Below are 17,131 nucleotides of genomic sequence, written 5' to 3'. Positions count from 1 at the left end.
ATAGACTTATCTCCTTGATCTTAGTTTCTGGTTTTGTATAATTTAACCTAACAATGGTCATGATGAACAGGTACTAACTTAAAATTAATTGGTCTATTGCTAAGCAAATATCCATAGTTCCTGCTTAAACTCACCATCCACTTACTTGGTACCTGAAATTTAAGCAAGTAGTTAATCACTGCTGGAGAAAATCTCAAAGTTGTTGTCAGTACTCCTCCCTCATCTTATTTGACATCTTAGGAACATCTGACATGATTGATTAACAAATACTGATGGACTGATTCACTGACTGAAAATTCCTACTGCGCAATTAGAAGTTTTTATATCATAAAAATAGTATCATGGGGAAAACAGCAATTTCAGATAACTTTTAAGGATATTCGAGGGGGCAAAAAGGCAGAGAGAGAATATAATCTAATTTGAAGTTCCTGGTAGCTTAGCAGTTTAAGGATCTGGTGTTGTTTCTGCTGTAGCTCAGGTTCGATCCCTGGCCCAGAAAATTCCACATACTGAAGGTCTGGCCAATAAACAAATAAATAAATAAATAAAATAATATAATATAATTCAAAACCTAAGGAACTTTCCATGAGAATACTGATTGTTTCATGAGCCCAAATTAGTTTCAAGACTGAACATAAAATAATGACAGAAGAGGAAAAGAGATACATACTTTTTAAATGAACAAATAAAACATTTAAAATTACACATATGGCTCATAATTTGCTGCAGCTGTCAAACTACTAGGGCCTAATTATCACAGCATATCATTCACAATGTAACTGTCTCTCATGACTCTCATGACTCCAAGTGCAACACTTACACCAAAAAAAAAATTGTAGGAGACTATAAAATATTTAAAAACTAATAAGAATTACTGAAAGTTTCTTAAATAAAAAATCAACATGAAATTTTTTTAAAAGGAAAATATATGTTCCCTGACAGCAAAATGCTTTGCTATCAGAGTAAGAAGTCATTTCAGGCTAAGGTTTAGAATCAGCTTTAAAATTGTTGGCAATCAAAATTATTCCGAAGGTGAAAGGACTAAGAGACAAGACAGAACGACATACAAGTCACTGTGAGAAATGGGTAAGTAACCAAGAAAGTTCAGAATATGTCTTGGCATCATGACTTGGCAATTTGGCTAGAGCAGTTCATTCACTCAGGAAATGATGAATTAGGAGATGTATCTGGGAAATGTGAGTGAACCAAATTACAGAGAATGTTCACTGCCAACACGAGGGTTCAGTATTTAATGGAAGCTTCATAATAGAAGAGAGCCATCACTAAGGGACTAACTGGGAAGGCTACGATACAGATGATGCAGAAATTCTCAGAAAAGGAGTGGGAATGTGAAAAAGGCACAATTTAAACCTAAAAAAAGGAAAGCACTGGCATATAACACAGAATATAGAAACATGATTTTGAAAATGGACTGAGCCAACTTTAAGCAATGATTCAGAAATCACTTTTGCAATCCACCTCTTACAAATAACTGAAGAAACAGGAGACAGCTCCATGGATAGAGATCTAGGTACTCAGAGTCAAAGGCATTCAGAAGCCTATTAGAACGGGAACACTTCCTCGACTCTTCCCATCAAGATTGTCGAGATCAATATCAATTATTTCTCTCATAGTAAGTGGGAAGATTTTCTGAGCCCTCCTTCTGTACAAGAGGTTTGACTCCTACTCTGTGAGCTCTTGAACCTTTCTAAAAGCAAAGGCTATAAAATTTAAATTCAGAAGGGTACTTTAAAGACATCCCAGCAGTCTCCTTCTAGAAAATACACAACCACTTCACTTTGTTTCTTCATGTTATTCAGTCACAAGCATTTTAGTCCCCTATTCTGCAAAAAAAAAAAAAAAAAAAAAAAAAAAAAAAAAAAAAGTACAGGTCTATGTTAGGAGGTATAAAAGATAAATATATGGTCTTTTGTGAACACACTTATTTTATATATAAAGGATAAGGGCTTTTTACCCTCCCTTGAACCAAAATCTAAAAGACAAAAATAATGTTTGATACATCTGCTGTTTTTATATCAACACAAAAGAATAGGCATTGAATGCTATCCAGTCCATAACTTAGCCACTATTTTGCTGGTGTTGAATTTTCTATTACTCATCAGAATCTTTCTATCTTCTAAGGTACAGCATGCGCCATTTATGTGAGTTAATTTTAAGTAATTTTAACTTTTATTCTTCATTTTTTATTTTAAATATATAGCTTGAAACTGCATTAGTGTCATCCATCTACAATATAATGATTTTTAGAGTCATTATCAAGAAACTCGAAAAACTCACAAGCCAGCTATTCTCTCATATGGTATAACTATTTTAACAAATAGTCCTATCATATCCAGGCCTTCATGTCACTACAACATTATCAATACAGCTGGTGGATTTATTTTAAAGTGTTCTTTCTTCTTCCAATGAGTGTTTTCACAGATGGAAGCACCCTTCCAAGATAAACTCCAATCTGTTGCATTTAAAAAATACTTGGGCTAAACTTCAATAAGTTTGCATGTGTGAGAAGGGTGAATTAACATTACTTATATTTCTGGATTGGGCTATATAATGGTGAGTGTAGTGATGTACATTAATTGAATAGAAAATACCTCTATTAGCGCATATAAAAAGCGTAGGCAAAAGGACGGACATATCTCTGGCAATCACCATCCTTCAATAAACAACCTATGGATGTTCACATATTTGGCAAAGGAGAGGTAGGGATATATCCTGAACAGAATACATAAAGATTTCTGCCTTCACGGTACTCACATTCTGGTGGAGACAAATGGAAACAGAATAGGTTTGGCTGGTTTTAATCAGAAAACCCTCCCTTTCTCACACATACACTAAATTTTAGAAAAGTTTTTCATGATTAGACTTTAGAACTAAATTTATTTTAGTCAAAATGTGTAAAGAAATTTTTAAAAAATCATTTTTGTAGAAAATAATTTTTTTTCTGACTTAGAGACACTAAACTAGAAACACACCTGCAAGTGTGCATGAACACACACACACACACACACAGGCTTCAGAGCCATACACTTCTGGATTTGGATCATGCTCATATCATATGATGGGGAAAAATACAACATCTCTTGGCATCAGTTTCATCACTTAAGAAATACAAATCAAAATTACTTCTTAATTAATCATATTTACATTAAACATTTTAAAATACTTGACACAGATAAAATGCCTAGTACCTTACGGAACATAGAACAGATTTAATTAATTTAAGTACCCACCCCATCTCCTAGACTTTTTCTCCTTAAAAAGGTTTTCTTAAAATGTTAATTCTAAGAGCTTAAGATTTTAATATCTACTAAGGAAAACTCATGGTAGGAGATAGATTAGGTAAGGCAGCAAGAAAGAGCAGAAAAGATAGAAAGAAAAACTAACATTGATTTGCTAAATCAGAAAAAAATGGCTTGTAAATAGATGCATAATTCTTTACATACAATATAGAAACACAAAAATGTCACTTCAACTTCTCGAATTTTCTGCATCCTATCCATCTTTCTCTATTTAACTGACCTGAGAACGTATAAATTTCCCCATGAGTTAGTTAAGGTAATTTAGCATGCATACATACACATATTCAATTCATTAATCAAGTATTTACTGAGCATCTACTATGTGAGAGGCCTGTTGGTAAACACTAGATATGCATGGATAAATCAGTATTTTTGACTCTAGATTGTTCGAGTTAAATGGAATACAATCTTCATCTACACCAATATCCATCCTTTTCATACCTTATAGCATTGTTCAAACAACACTTCCTTTCAAAAGCCTTATCAATTTTTCACCATTTTCCAACCAAAAGCATAATTACATTGACATTTCTTTGCACTACACCTTTTTGATGATTGTATTTGTTAATATAAATTTGCAACAGTTGTATATTTTTCAGATATGTCCTTTTTATTAATTTTTAAAATTTCCTGAGGTCAGATACCATGTCTAATCCTATCTATACTCTTTACCCCCAAGCAGGTGGTAGAATATAATACTAGAAAATCAATTCATTGCCATTTAAGTATAAAAGTAAGCATTATTATAAAATTCAGAAAGTGTTAAGTACTTCGCAGTTTTGAATGGACAATGTAAAATAAACAATGTAGATGTCTTGTTGTGAAAATAAAAAAGCCCACTTTATCCAAAGAAAATAATAAAATGTTCACAGACTTTGTATGAGACTTACAGAAGGATTTTTTTTTTCATTCTTAGAGAGATATTAAGAAATACAAATAAATAATAGAAAGCAAGATTATTTCATTTAGCGTATGCTAGAGTTTGCATGAATTAATATACCATAATTCATGATATAATTTCTTCAAGGAAATAGGATGCCTTTCTACAATGCAAATATAGAAACACAAACGTTAAAGTCATGATCATAATGTTAGAATGATCATTAAATCTAAGAAAAATGCAAAATTACAAATCTATAACTATTATTTATAAATATTACATAACTTGCAAACAAATGGAAATGTTTTAATCTGAGAAATTATTGAAGGTGAAATAAAGTTAATATTGATAGAATCCTCTGTTCACATACTATATAAAATGCTACAAGATTTTTCTCATATTATAAATTTTATTTTTCACTGAAATTATTTTTCCTTATAACCCAAGTAAACTGTATATCTTTTTAAAGGTAACCAGAAATGCGGCTAAAATATGGTTTCATTTGCTTGAACAAAAAATATACACACATTGTATACTAAAAGGGCATTTGGTGTCTAAGTTTGAACTAAAAATTTAGCATACGGATGCATTACTGCACTTCATGTATATCCCTCTTCTGAAAGATATCATATTTAAAACAAGGCTGCCTCACATAGGCTACTGCCTACTCAGCAAATAATTGACTATTATTCCATCTCTGACATAATTTAAATACAATGGTAATTAATATTTGTCTACAAAGAGAAAAACTGTGAAGGTTTTGTTGTGTTTTTTTTAAAAAAATTCAAGTTCATCAAATCATTGGCAAAAGACAAAAAAAAAAGACAAAAATTCAAGTTCATCAAATCATTGGCCAAGTTTTAAATAAATTTATATTCTCAATAACAAAATCTGTTAACAGCATAATTAAAATTTAAAAACTGAGCTAAGAAAAAGCACAAATAATCTCATCCCAAATAATCTTCCCCCAAACAAGATTTAAAACAACAGGCTCAGTGACCTTGTTGAACATCACACATATACACACGTGATAATAATTTAAACAACATTTTGTGTATTAACCCCAAACTCCCAATCCATGCCACTACCTCCCCCTCCTCCTTGGCAAATAACAAGTGATTACAATAAAAAAATAAATAAAAATAAATTGTACTACTTATGCTTTTAGAGCTAGGCTGATATTTAACACTATTTTCTTCTATTCGAACATAGTAAAGTCAGACTATTTTGTGACAGTTTGCTCCTCAATGACAGAAATTAAGGTTTTTGTAATGCCAGTTTAATTTACTTATATAGACTATATATCATTGTTCTGTTTTTAAAATAATTTTTAAAATATTTACAATAGTACATGTTTAAAGATATCCAAACATACATACATACAACCACAATGTGATGCTAAGTGTTTCATATAAAACTGGCTTAATATGCACAATGAATAGCTTTTCATATTTAGTTAAATCACTTTTAGATTTTACATTGCTTATATTTTGTAATAGATTGACTAACAATGCTTTGTGTTATAGAAGCTTTTCAGAACTAAATGTTAATCTTTTGAAGCAAATATAAAGAAAAGCAGTTACTGTCACATGCGTTGGCTCTGATTAAAAGTAAAAATGTAACCTTTTAAAAGTCCAAAGACATGCATTCTAAAACAGAAACACGACAGATTTTGCATAAGCATTAATGATTCAATAGACAATTTAACATGCATCTATCTTTTCCAGCACAATAAATCAGAAAAGATGGGACATTTTAAAAATAATACTATAATCTTTTGTCTTTAGCACTAGAAAATTAAGCATCCTACCGTTTGCCAGACTCAAAGCTGAGAAGTTATATATTAAAATTAAGCGCTAAATTTCAGAAAATTTAGTTAATATTATACTGATAAATCAATGAAAATAAGCATACATTTACATGAATACATTTTAATTAATATGTTGTTATAGTCCAAACCGTGTTCAATAATTATTTTGCAGAGCTTCTTTCCCTTTCATAAAACTAGTGTTACATGTTGAGAAAAGCTGAGATATTCTGAAAACAAATATACTATCAGGGGACTGGCTTTAATCAATGATAAGGTATATTACACAGAGCAATAATTAAAATACCTGGGTCCTGTCAAAGATGGATAGATTGATAGGACAAATAGAGGGTTTGAAACAGACCGAAATAAACACAGAATCAAGTATATGATAGATGTGGCATTTCAGAATAGTGGGAAAATGTGTTATTTAATAAACAGATTTGGGGAAAAATAGTTTGAATCTTTCTCCCATTCTTTACACCAAAATAAAAATTTAGAATAAGGCCTGCATATGTTATTCTGTAACCTCTTAGCTTTATTTTATTTTACTTTTGAATTTTAATCTATTATTTTCATTAAAAATATACATGTTCATTAGAAGCAAAATAATATGAACTTATAAGAAAAATGTTAATAACTTTCCTTTACCTCTCCCTCAACCTCAATCATCTGAGGATTCTAAAGTTTAACTTATATCTTTTTATGCCATGTTTAGCTTATATATAAATTAGAGTTTTTTTCTACACATTGTGTTAGGCTATTTATTCAACATGCAACTCACTTTTTTCATTTGATAAGGACATCCTTCTAGATCAACAAATTTAATAATAAAGCATAGCCTCATAACATTGTATAACATCAATATAGCCTAAAAGATTTAGCAATTTTCCTAATGATGAGCACCACAGTTGTTTCAAGTTTTTTGCTACTTCAAATAGTGCTACAATTGCTATAATAAATATTATTGTACATATACCATTACATGGTGGTGCTTTTATTTCTCTAGGAAGAACATATAGCAACAGATTAGTGGCACAACAGTATGTGTATTTGAAACTTTCAAATATATTTCTACTGTATGAGACCTCTTGCTTCCTTCCTGCTAAATAGCATAGAAGGTTTCTTAACTTTTTAACTTAAAAATCTGTTGAGAGAAAACTGGTGTCTCAACCATTGATTTATATATTTCTGGCCAGTATGGAAGTAGGACATCTCTAATATGGCTATTAATGTTTATAATTTTTTATTTAATATTTATAACTTTCGTCTCTGCATATATAGGTTAGTGCTATTATCCTCATTTAAATTTTTAGGAACTCTGATTTAATAATGAAGTTACCACTTAGCCTAAAAATGCAGAACAGCAACAACAACAAAATTCACTTGGTTTCAATTTGGTTAGATTTTATTTTAAAATACATTTTAAAATGTGTATAGTAAAATTTTTCTCTCACATAGTTCACAACTTTGAAATTATCCTTAAGTCTGTTTCATTTAATATTTAAAAATTTAGTTCACCTAAGATTTATGTTAGATAGCTTGATAAGTGTTCTAAAAGTAAAGTCAAAGTTATATCAGAACCACTTTTCAAAGAACTCATTATTCTCCACTAAATTAAAATACCCTCTTCATTACATATTATGTTCTCTTATTTACTTGGATCTATTTACATACTTTGAACCGTTCCAAAAATACGCATTTCTATATCAGCTCTATATTATCTTGATTATAGTAGCTTTATAGTGAGTTTTAGTATCTGATGTGGCAAATCTTTTTATCTTATTTTTCAAAAGTTGATTTCTTCCATATGCCCTTCCAATTTCTATTCCAGTATTTACCAATAAAAATATGGGTTTCAATCATTTTAGACTACCCATTTTATCGTAAATATTTATTGCATTTTTCATAGGTATTGAGAAACATTCATCTGTCTCCTCTATTAAAAAATTAAAATTATAAGGAATTTTTTTTAAAGTCATTGTGAAGGCATTCATGAGCTTTCATGTCCAGGGACTGAAAATGACAAGGTAATAAGCCAGAGAAATAAGTGGAATCTCATAAAGGCATCTGTCAGACAAGATAAACAGAAGCTTCCATTTTCAAGGTCTTGGAGCATATAACAAATGTAAATTTCTCCTAAAGAAACATGTCTTCATCACAATCCTCACAGAATTTCCACAGACAGATGAGCAACCAGACTTTAAAAAAAAAATTAAACATACAGGGAAACAAACCAAACACTGTGAGTGGACCCAGTAGACACCATACACAACATAATCAGACATAAATCTTTGGAGAGTGGAATTCTCAGAGTATAAAAACAAGTAATTTTATATGTTTTAAGAAATTATAGCCAGGCTTGAAAAATGAATAAAAAGCTAGAAGATTTTTAAATATAAAAAAACCTCCTAGAAATGAAAGATGAAATTCTAACTCAAAATTTGATGGACCATTTTAATGACATATTTGAAATAGGTGAAGAAGGTATTAGTAAACCTGAAAGTAGAACTGAAGGAAATTATCTAAACTGTAACCCCAAAAAACAAAGAGACGAAAGTTTGAAAAATAAATTGTCATTAAGAATAAACTAAGAAGGTTTATTAACATGTCTAGTGAGAGCTCCATAAAGAGAGGAGAAAGACAATGAGAAATTCACCCCAAATAATGAAAGACATCAATCTACAGATTCAAGAATTACAATGAAAACCAAGCAAAATAAATAAAAAGAAGTTCAGACTTAGATAAATCATTGTAAAAATATTGAAGACTAAAAATAAAAAGATCTTCAAATTAGCCCCCCTTACAAAGACATTATTACTCTCAAATGAGCAATAATTAGGCTCCTGGTGACTTTCCAATAGCATTAATGCATAACAAAAGACACTAAAATAATATCTTCTGAGAAGTTGAAAAAAAGATAATAACTACCAACCTTGAGTTCTATACATAGTCAAAATATTTTTCAAGAGTGAAGAAATGTATAAAGTTTCAGAAACAAAAAGTTGGGCAACACCATAACCTTACTGAATGAAGATTAAAAGTATTTATTCTGTCAATGGACATTTGGGTTGTTTCCATGTCTTGGCTATTGTGAATAGAGCTGCAATGAACATGGGGGTGCATGTGTCTTTTTTAAGGAAAGTTTCGTCCAGATATATGCCCAAGAGTGGGATTGCTGGATTTCTAAGATACCACCATACTGTTCTCCACAGCGGTTGTACCAGCAGCAGTGCAGGAGGATTCCCTTTTCTCCACGCCCCCTCCAGCACTTATTATTTGTGGACTTATTAATGATGGCCATTCTGACTGGTGTGAGGTGGTACTTCATAGTAGCTTTGATTTGCATTTATCTAATAATCAGGGATGTTGAGCATTTTTTCATGTGCAACAAATTGTTGGCCATCTGTATATCTTCCTTGGAGAAATGTCTATTCAGCTCTTTTGCTCATTTTTCCATTGGGTTGTTGGCTTTTTTTCTGTTGAGCTGCTTAAGCTGCTTGTATATTCTAGAGATTAAGCCCTTGTCAGTTGTATCATTTGGGAAAAAAAAAAAGTGTTTTGGGGGAAATAATTTTTAAAAAAAGTATTTATTCTAAGCACAAGTAAACTGCTTTCCAACGGAAATCTCAACATGGGGAAAAAAACTGAAGAAAATTGGCAAAAATTTGAATAAAAATAATCCAATACGGACTAATAAAGCATTAACAATATTATCTGATCATGTTTTAGAAGGATAGAATTATTATCTTATCAGATAAGGAGGAGATAATGAGAATTACAATATCTTAGTCTATGCCACAGACCCTTTCAGATTGGGTCCCCAAATCTTGCAGACCCATAATACTTAGCTGTTGTAAAATTTAGAATATACTTAGGCCTAGAGAAAAATACATCTTTTCATATTACTCAAGATTTGTCATCTCAAATGTAAGGGAAACTGACACACAGGTTTAGAAATATTTATTTAAACCAAATGGAGATTTAACTGTGCAAGATAACGGCTTGTTAGCCCTCTAGGAGCATAATGTAGAGTTTTTAACAGTTTTGTTCTCTTGAACACCAGTTTAGGGCAGGTAGGTAAGTTTCTGTTAGTCTTGGAATGGAGAGAGGTGCTCATAGTTATCGTCTGAAAACACAAGGGAGGAAACTACCCTTGTGTACCAAAAGAAGCTTGAAACTTCACTACGTTTCGTTTTATATATCTAAAATGTTGATTTAAAAATTACTAGGTAATAAATTGGGGACTTCCTAATACTTTTTTCATCTACTTCCTTCTCTGTCATAATAATGGGAGAAAGCCCAATTGCCTTACAAATAGGTTATGTATTTGGACATTAGTTTCTAGGCAATGGGAAGCCACTGAAGTTTTCTGAAAAAGAGTGTAATATAATTAGAGCTATAACTCTAGAAAATTATTCTTAAAAATGATCATTTTATTTGATAAGGGTATAAACCACTTAGTCTTTAAAATTGAAATTTCACAAACCCTAAAGTAGCATGTACTACATCCATTAATTATCCTTCTGTTTTCAGATGTATGCATGTGTGTGCACATGCACATACATACACATTTATCAAGACAACTTTTTAAAATAAAAACATTCTCATCAGTAATATTTATCAATAACTAATGGTGATTAAATTCTGTTGCCCTCTCACTTCTAGTTGTTTTCAATAGGAATCTATAAGTAAGAGATTTTTCTTTTGCATTGACTCAGTATATACTATTAAATTTATTTATCTATATATAGAAGCCATACAAATCTAACTACACAGACTCTATAAAATACGAAAATCTGTGGAAAAACATCAATGCTTTACAATTTAATGAAAGTTTTGAAAGAGAAAATAACTCTATTGTTTAAAATAAATCATTATGAAACTAAGGAACATTTTTTAAAGTCATTTTTTCACTGCATTTAGAGACTGACCTTATGAATTCTTAGATAAAGTACTGTTTTTTCAAAAGAAAACCATCAAAAAATATAACCCAGTATTCACAGTTTGATGAATCTGAAATGTGTACTTCCGATTGAGAGATACAATTGCAAACAACAGCTTGTACGAATGAAACAGAGAAAAACTGACTGAGGAGGTACAATAGAATTGAGTGTACCTTTGAAAACCAGAGCTGTAATCCAGTTTGTAAGAAAATAAAGAATGGAAGTATTGGCCTAAACTCCACTGAATCACAGAAACCTAACACAATACAATACAAGTGACATCCTTTTCTCAAAAAGGCACAAGGCTCATTGAGTCTGGCGATTCAATTACCCTCTCAACCTGGAAAGAACCCCCCTCCTGAGTTGAGGTCCACTGGCAGAGCAATATGGGACAGCCTACATTGTACACAGCTGGTAAATATCTAAAAAGCTGCAGGCTTTAAAGAACAAGAATCTTTGACCTTTTATGATTGCTACAATGATTCTTCAACAAAACACTACACACAACAGAGATCCATAAACGTCTGGCAAAGATTACATTTTCAATTAAATACTTCCAAATACCTCTCTTCATACGGAAATCTGTTTAAATAAGTACCGACATGCAGTGCTTCATCAGGTAGTAAAGAATATGGACAAATAAATGAAACGACATTTTGCTAAAATAGAGATGATTCTGATCTTGCTTACACATTTCAGAAACTTTTCAAAGAATATCATTATTCCCTTGTCTTTTTTTTTTCTATACATTTTTGTAGACCTTGAATGAATGTGGTATATATTAATTAGAATCACAAAATCACTATTGAATTTTGGAATATCTAGGGAAAATTTATCTAGCATGGATCATAATTCTAATATCATCTCATGTTTGAAGTCAGGAGTGCTATCTTAGATATAATTTTAGCCAAAACACTTTAAACTTTGGATATTTTGTTTCACTCCTCTCATAAGCTTATTACATAATATTAAATAAAAATATATACATGCTTCACATAATTCACTTATTTTCACATATAAGACAGGTCCTGTGATGATAAATTTTTGGATACTACAAAGTTAATAAATGAGATCCCTTTCAGATTTCATCTTAATCACAAAACAAATATAAAGCATCAGTGATTTCCTACTACCTATAGAATTAAGTCTCAAATATTGAGCATAGAATTCAAATACTTTCACACCTAATCCCAATCTAATTGCCTTATTTCTTTCCTATTACTCTTCTTCATGTAATCTAGGCTCAATTTTAGCCATACTAAATTTATTATATTTCCCCAAATCTGTCATGTGCACGCCCATATTCATATGCTATTTTATTATGCTAAATACTTTTCCTGAACTACATGGATTTCAGCACTAACCACAATGAATTATGGCCAGGTTTTGGTTGTTTTGTTTTGTTTCTTAATTTATCTGTTTCTGCTAATAGATGATGAACTTCTAAAAGGCAGGATCATAGCAGGGTCCCTCGCTTACTTAGTACAGACCACTGTGTTTGGTATATAGTGGGTGTTCAATAAAAAAACACTAGCTACAAAAATAGCAATTATTTGCATAGTATTTACCACATTGAATGAATATATTAATAATTAAAGAATAGATTAATTATTAATAAATTAATAATTCCACATCAACAACCTATTTTTGAATAATTACCATATTGGAGATTTTCACACACAAATATTATTCAGTTCATATCACAATCTTGTAAGGCACATCCTATCTTTCTTTTGTTAATGAAAGTAAAGAAATAAGTTTCCCAGAGTTCATGATAAGTGTTCAATCTAAAAATTTAATCTGGATTTCAAATCCTAATAAACCTGCCCATGTAAATTAATATCAAGTCCTATACCTAAGTAATAATTTTAATTCTTTTGAAATTCTAAAGCTATATAACTTTATCACTTTTCTCCGACAATATTTTTTTAAAAAATCACTGACATATTGAGAAATTATCTTTATATATAAAAAGGACTTGGTAGTTGAAGGAGCACTTATAGGATTTTTGCAGTATTTTAAAACATAAGCATTAAATCTTGTGAAAAGAAAGATTCTCTACATCCTCATGGGAAGCCTTCCTTCAGCTTTTGCTCAATTGTTAAAGGATGAGACACTGGGCTAAGATCTCACAATGATCCTTTCATAAACAAAAGGTATTTTAATTAATTAATACCAATTGACTTTTAATGAACTAATATTAACTAAGCATTCAATCAATCAATCATTCTCTTACTGACTAAAAACTGAGCTTAGTTTTATAATGTTTAAAATAAAAAAACCAAAATTCCTTTTTTTCTACTCACCCCATAAAAGCCCGTTTTTCTATTCTTTGGTTTTTAGTGATGTTTCAGTTACAGCTCTACCGGTCTTTATGAATTACTCCAATCTTAAACAAATTTCTTTGATTTGCTTCAGGGTGCCAGAGTTAATACCAAAGCACATTTTAAAACAAAGATATTTCAAATGTTTGAAATGTTTTGATAATTACAGTTCCTATCTGTAAGTATTTAGCAAGCTTAAGCTAGAATCAATCTATTCAGTGAATGCCTTGGATTATAAAATGATTAATTTCACCATAAACTCATTTTTAAGACAATAAACAATGAATATGCATTTTACAATAATATATCACAACATGGAAGAGACTAATTAATAAAATGTGCAACATTTTCACATGCCTTAGAAATCATATTTTTAATACTTTAACCCAATTTACTAAGACAAGTTTTATGCTGTAATCATGGTCACAACATGGAAAAAGATCAAATGTGGTTATTATTTTCATTTGCAGAGCTAATTCTGAATTTACCTTATTTGAGATACTTGTGATGAATGATTTGATATCTAGATGAGTTGGACAGCTCTTCTGACAGGGAGCATCGGCACATTTCAGGCATCTAGGGAACAAGATAAGTGGATTAAAGAAACCAGAGAGTAACTGAGATAATATTCTCTACCCTGTACCCATTTCAAGCTAGTGTCTAGTAAGAACAAATTAAACTGTAGCATTTTTAGGCACAAAATATTTTTTAAGCATTAAACATATAGAGCAACACATTTAATTTTTTACACACATTGTAAGGTGTATAAAATAACACCGTTCAGGCAAATAACTGCCCTTTCTCTTGGTGTTCCCCCTAAAGCCTAAGAGGATCATACTAATTTAAGATACATCTTTTTATTTTTTATTTTTTGGCTTTTTGTCCTTTTAGGACTGCACGCGCGACATATGGAGGTTCCCAGGCTAGGGGTCAAATCGGAGCTGTAGCTGCCAGCCTACACCAGAGTCACAGCAACGCAGGATCCGAGCCGCGTCTGCAACCTACACAGCTCACAGCAACGCCAGATCCTTAGCTCGCTAAGCAAGGCCAGGGATCAAACCTGCAACCTCATGGTTCCTGGTCGGATTTGTTTCCTCTGCGCCATGGCAGGAACTCCTAAGATACATCACTCATTCATTTACTAAATCAGTCTTATTTGGATCCCTCACTACGCTGACAATGCTTAGAAAACACAGTCTTTTATGATAAAAGTTTTGTGAACCGTTTAGATCACGATTACCACACAAATGCAAGGTAGTCTCTCTTTTTACTACTTGTAGCATCCTTTCTTCCTCCCTTTATCCCTCCATCCCCTCCCACCCGCCTTCTTCCCTCCCTCCAATTTTTTTTTTTTTTTTTTGTCTTTTCTGGGCCGCGCCCATAGCACATGGAGGTTCCCAGGCTAGGGGTCGAATCAGAGCTGTAGCCACCAGCCTACACCACAGCCACAGCAATGCCAGATCCAAGTCACATCTGCAGCCCACGTCACAGCCCACTGGCAACGCCGGATCCTAAACCCACTGAGCAAGGCCAGGGATGGAACCCGCAACCTCATGGTTCCTAGTCAGATTCATTAACCACTGAGCCACGAAGGGAACTCCCCTCCAATTTTTGATGCCTTTTAACCTACACACTATTCACATGACAACCGGGCTTTGCCGTACATGTTTCAGTGCATAGCTCAGATCCACCCTCTTCCAGACTGAAGCATTTATTCCCCCAGCTTATGCCAATAGCTGAAGAGATGGTCATGCCCCCTTTCCAGTGGCAGCCGGATTCCAACCACAGGTCAGTGAGGGAAGCAGAGGCCCATACCCTTTCCCCCACTTGCATAGCATGTCTGCAGGCACCCACCGCAGCCTTTATTGCAGCCATATCTGTCCAATCCTGATTCCTTCCCTCTTGCATAGAACCTTCTAATAAACTTCCTGCATACTAATCTCATTTCAGAATATGCTTCCTGGGAAAAGGACCAAAGATACATTCAAACTTTAGTGTGCTAAGAAGCACCTTGAAGCTTGATAAATGTCACTGTTTCCACAGGGCATCCCCTCCTGAGTCTGAGTTACTGGCCTGAGAATATCTTTAGGTTGGTTCTGCTCTACATGGTTGGATCCACACAGTGAAAAATCACAATTCTATAATTACTACTTGAGGACTGAAACCACTGGCTAAATGGTCTTCAGTGTGTACATTCACGTACGTATTTGTGTAGTCATTTAACAAATATTTAACATGCCCTTGTTACATGTCAGAAACTGGGATATGAGGTTCTAAAAGCAATGAACAAGGCCACCACGTTCCTGCTCTTGTGGACGCGACAGTTAGGAGGAAGTTCAGGTCATCGTCATCGTGGGTCAGTGTGAGTTTGGGTACAAAAGGCATGTGCCAGGCAAGGGAGCACATAAGACAAACAGTCGTCCTGGAGGTAAAGGCAGGAAAAGCTTAATTGGGAGGAATGATACCTAAAGCACTGCTTAAAGCATGAGTCGGTATTAGGAAAGCCAAGCAGGGTGGGATTTGGAGTGCAGGGTCACTCGAGAAAATGACCAAAGAATAAAAACAGTACGTGCCAAAGCCTGGAGAGAAAAGAACATGACAGGGTAGGTAAACCAATGGAATTTGGTCTGGCATAAAGTGAGAGTGATAGCAGAGAAAAATTAGGCTGGTGATCTCAAATTTAAGATATACACGATTGTCACATTGGTCAGAAGACCAGGATTCGCTGAGAATTTCACTGACAATGAACTCCACATTGTTCAGTGACAAAGGTGACTAGCTAGCTCATTATCTATCCACTTCCATGTGTAAAGATGTTGGCTCATTTCCTTTGAGAAAACAATACCAGTCTCCTTGTCATTCTTTTGTGAGTCGGAGAGTCCTCTTCATTGTCTGAACCAATTTCTCAGGACCTAATTAATATCTTGTTTTTAAATCTGATCTCTTTTCTCTGGTTTGTGCCCTTAGCCTTCTCTCTAAATTAAATTTTACACAAAGAGTACTGAAGGCTTTTCATAATCAATTGTCCTCTCTGGAATGTAGTCATTAAGCCTCTCCCTTATCATTTCCCTAAATGCCATTGTTAGAGTCACATCTATCATTTAGCTGAATTCCTACATTCTCATATTTCTGATTTTTCCCCTTAAAGCAAGTCACTGAGTTCAAGAAGAATTTCTGGGACGTATGTAGCATACACTGCATAACAATCCAAAAAGAAAACAAGTTATGATCTATGTGGTCCTTGATGTTGAAATGAGGTGATAGTTATAAGTCTTATCTTCACATGGATAAATATGTGGAGCATTAGCAGTAGTTTAAAGAGAGTTCTTATTATGTAGTAAAATAAAAAATAGCTCTAAAATAATATGCAATCTTAAATATCTTCCAATTTGTAAAAAAGTCATCTCGACAACTTTTTAAAAATCTGCCATTCCATAAGAACAGAACAACACATATACTTGCCATGATAGATAGATAGATAGATAGACAGACAGATAGATAGATAGATAGATAGATAGATAGATAGATGATAGAGGATTCTCATTATCCCTAATGAAGGCACAAGTTTTCTGCTTTTCTTTTTTTTTCTAACACCCAAGTTGAATAATAAGGCAATTAAAAAATAAAGTTATAATGTCAGCAGGTATGAATGAGCCAAATTAATGCACAGTGTATTTTTCTGTTCTCTGATTTAAGAGAAATCTTAAATTCAACATAAACAGATTCACTTAACAGCATTGACAACGTAAGGATTTTTAGTTGTGATTATTAAGCCTTTTTACCAAATAATTCTCCTTTTATTATTGAGCTAGTTCACAAATAACAGCTGTTGGAAATGTCAGATGTTAATGAGG

At 32.7% G+C, this 17,131-nt stretch overlaps 1 protein-coding gene across 2 annotated transcripts in view; it reads right to left on the bottom strand.

Annotated features, from left to right (window-relative positions):
- Positions 1-17,131, bottom strand: part of DPYD (dihydropyrimidine dehydrogenase) — a 783,111-nt gene that overhangs the window by 567,939 nt on the left and 198,041 nt on the right. For both annotated transcript variants that reach the window (XR_014842857.1, NM_214044.3), the window contains 1 exon segment: positions 13,766-13,853. Coding sequence is in view for 1 of the 2 variants with exons in the window: in NM_214044.3 (NP_999209.2) it covers positions 13,766-13,853 (88 nt within the window). In the remaining variant the exon portion in view is untranslated.

The sequence above is a fragment of the Sus scrofa genome, chromosome 4, assembly GCF_054392235.1.
Source record: "Sus scrofa isolate SSC_HxYL_T2T_F1_AM1 chromosome 4, Sscrofa_HxYL_maternal_Yorkshire_Landrace_v2.0, whole genome shotgun sequence".
Taxonomy (NCBI): domain Eukaryota; kingdom Metazoa; phylum Chordata; class Mammalia; order Artiodactyla; family Suidae; genus Sus; species Sus scrofa.
This window is presented reverse-complemented; position numbering and strand designations above follow the sequence as displayed.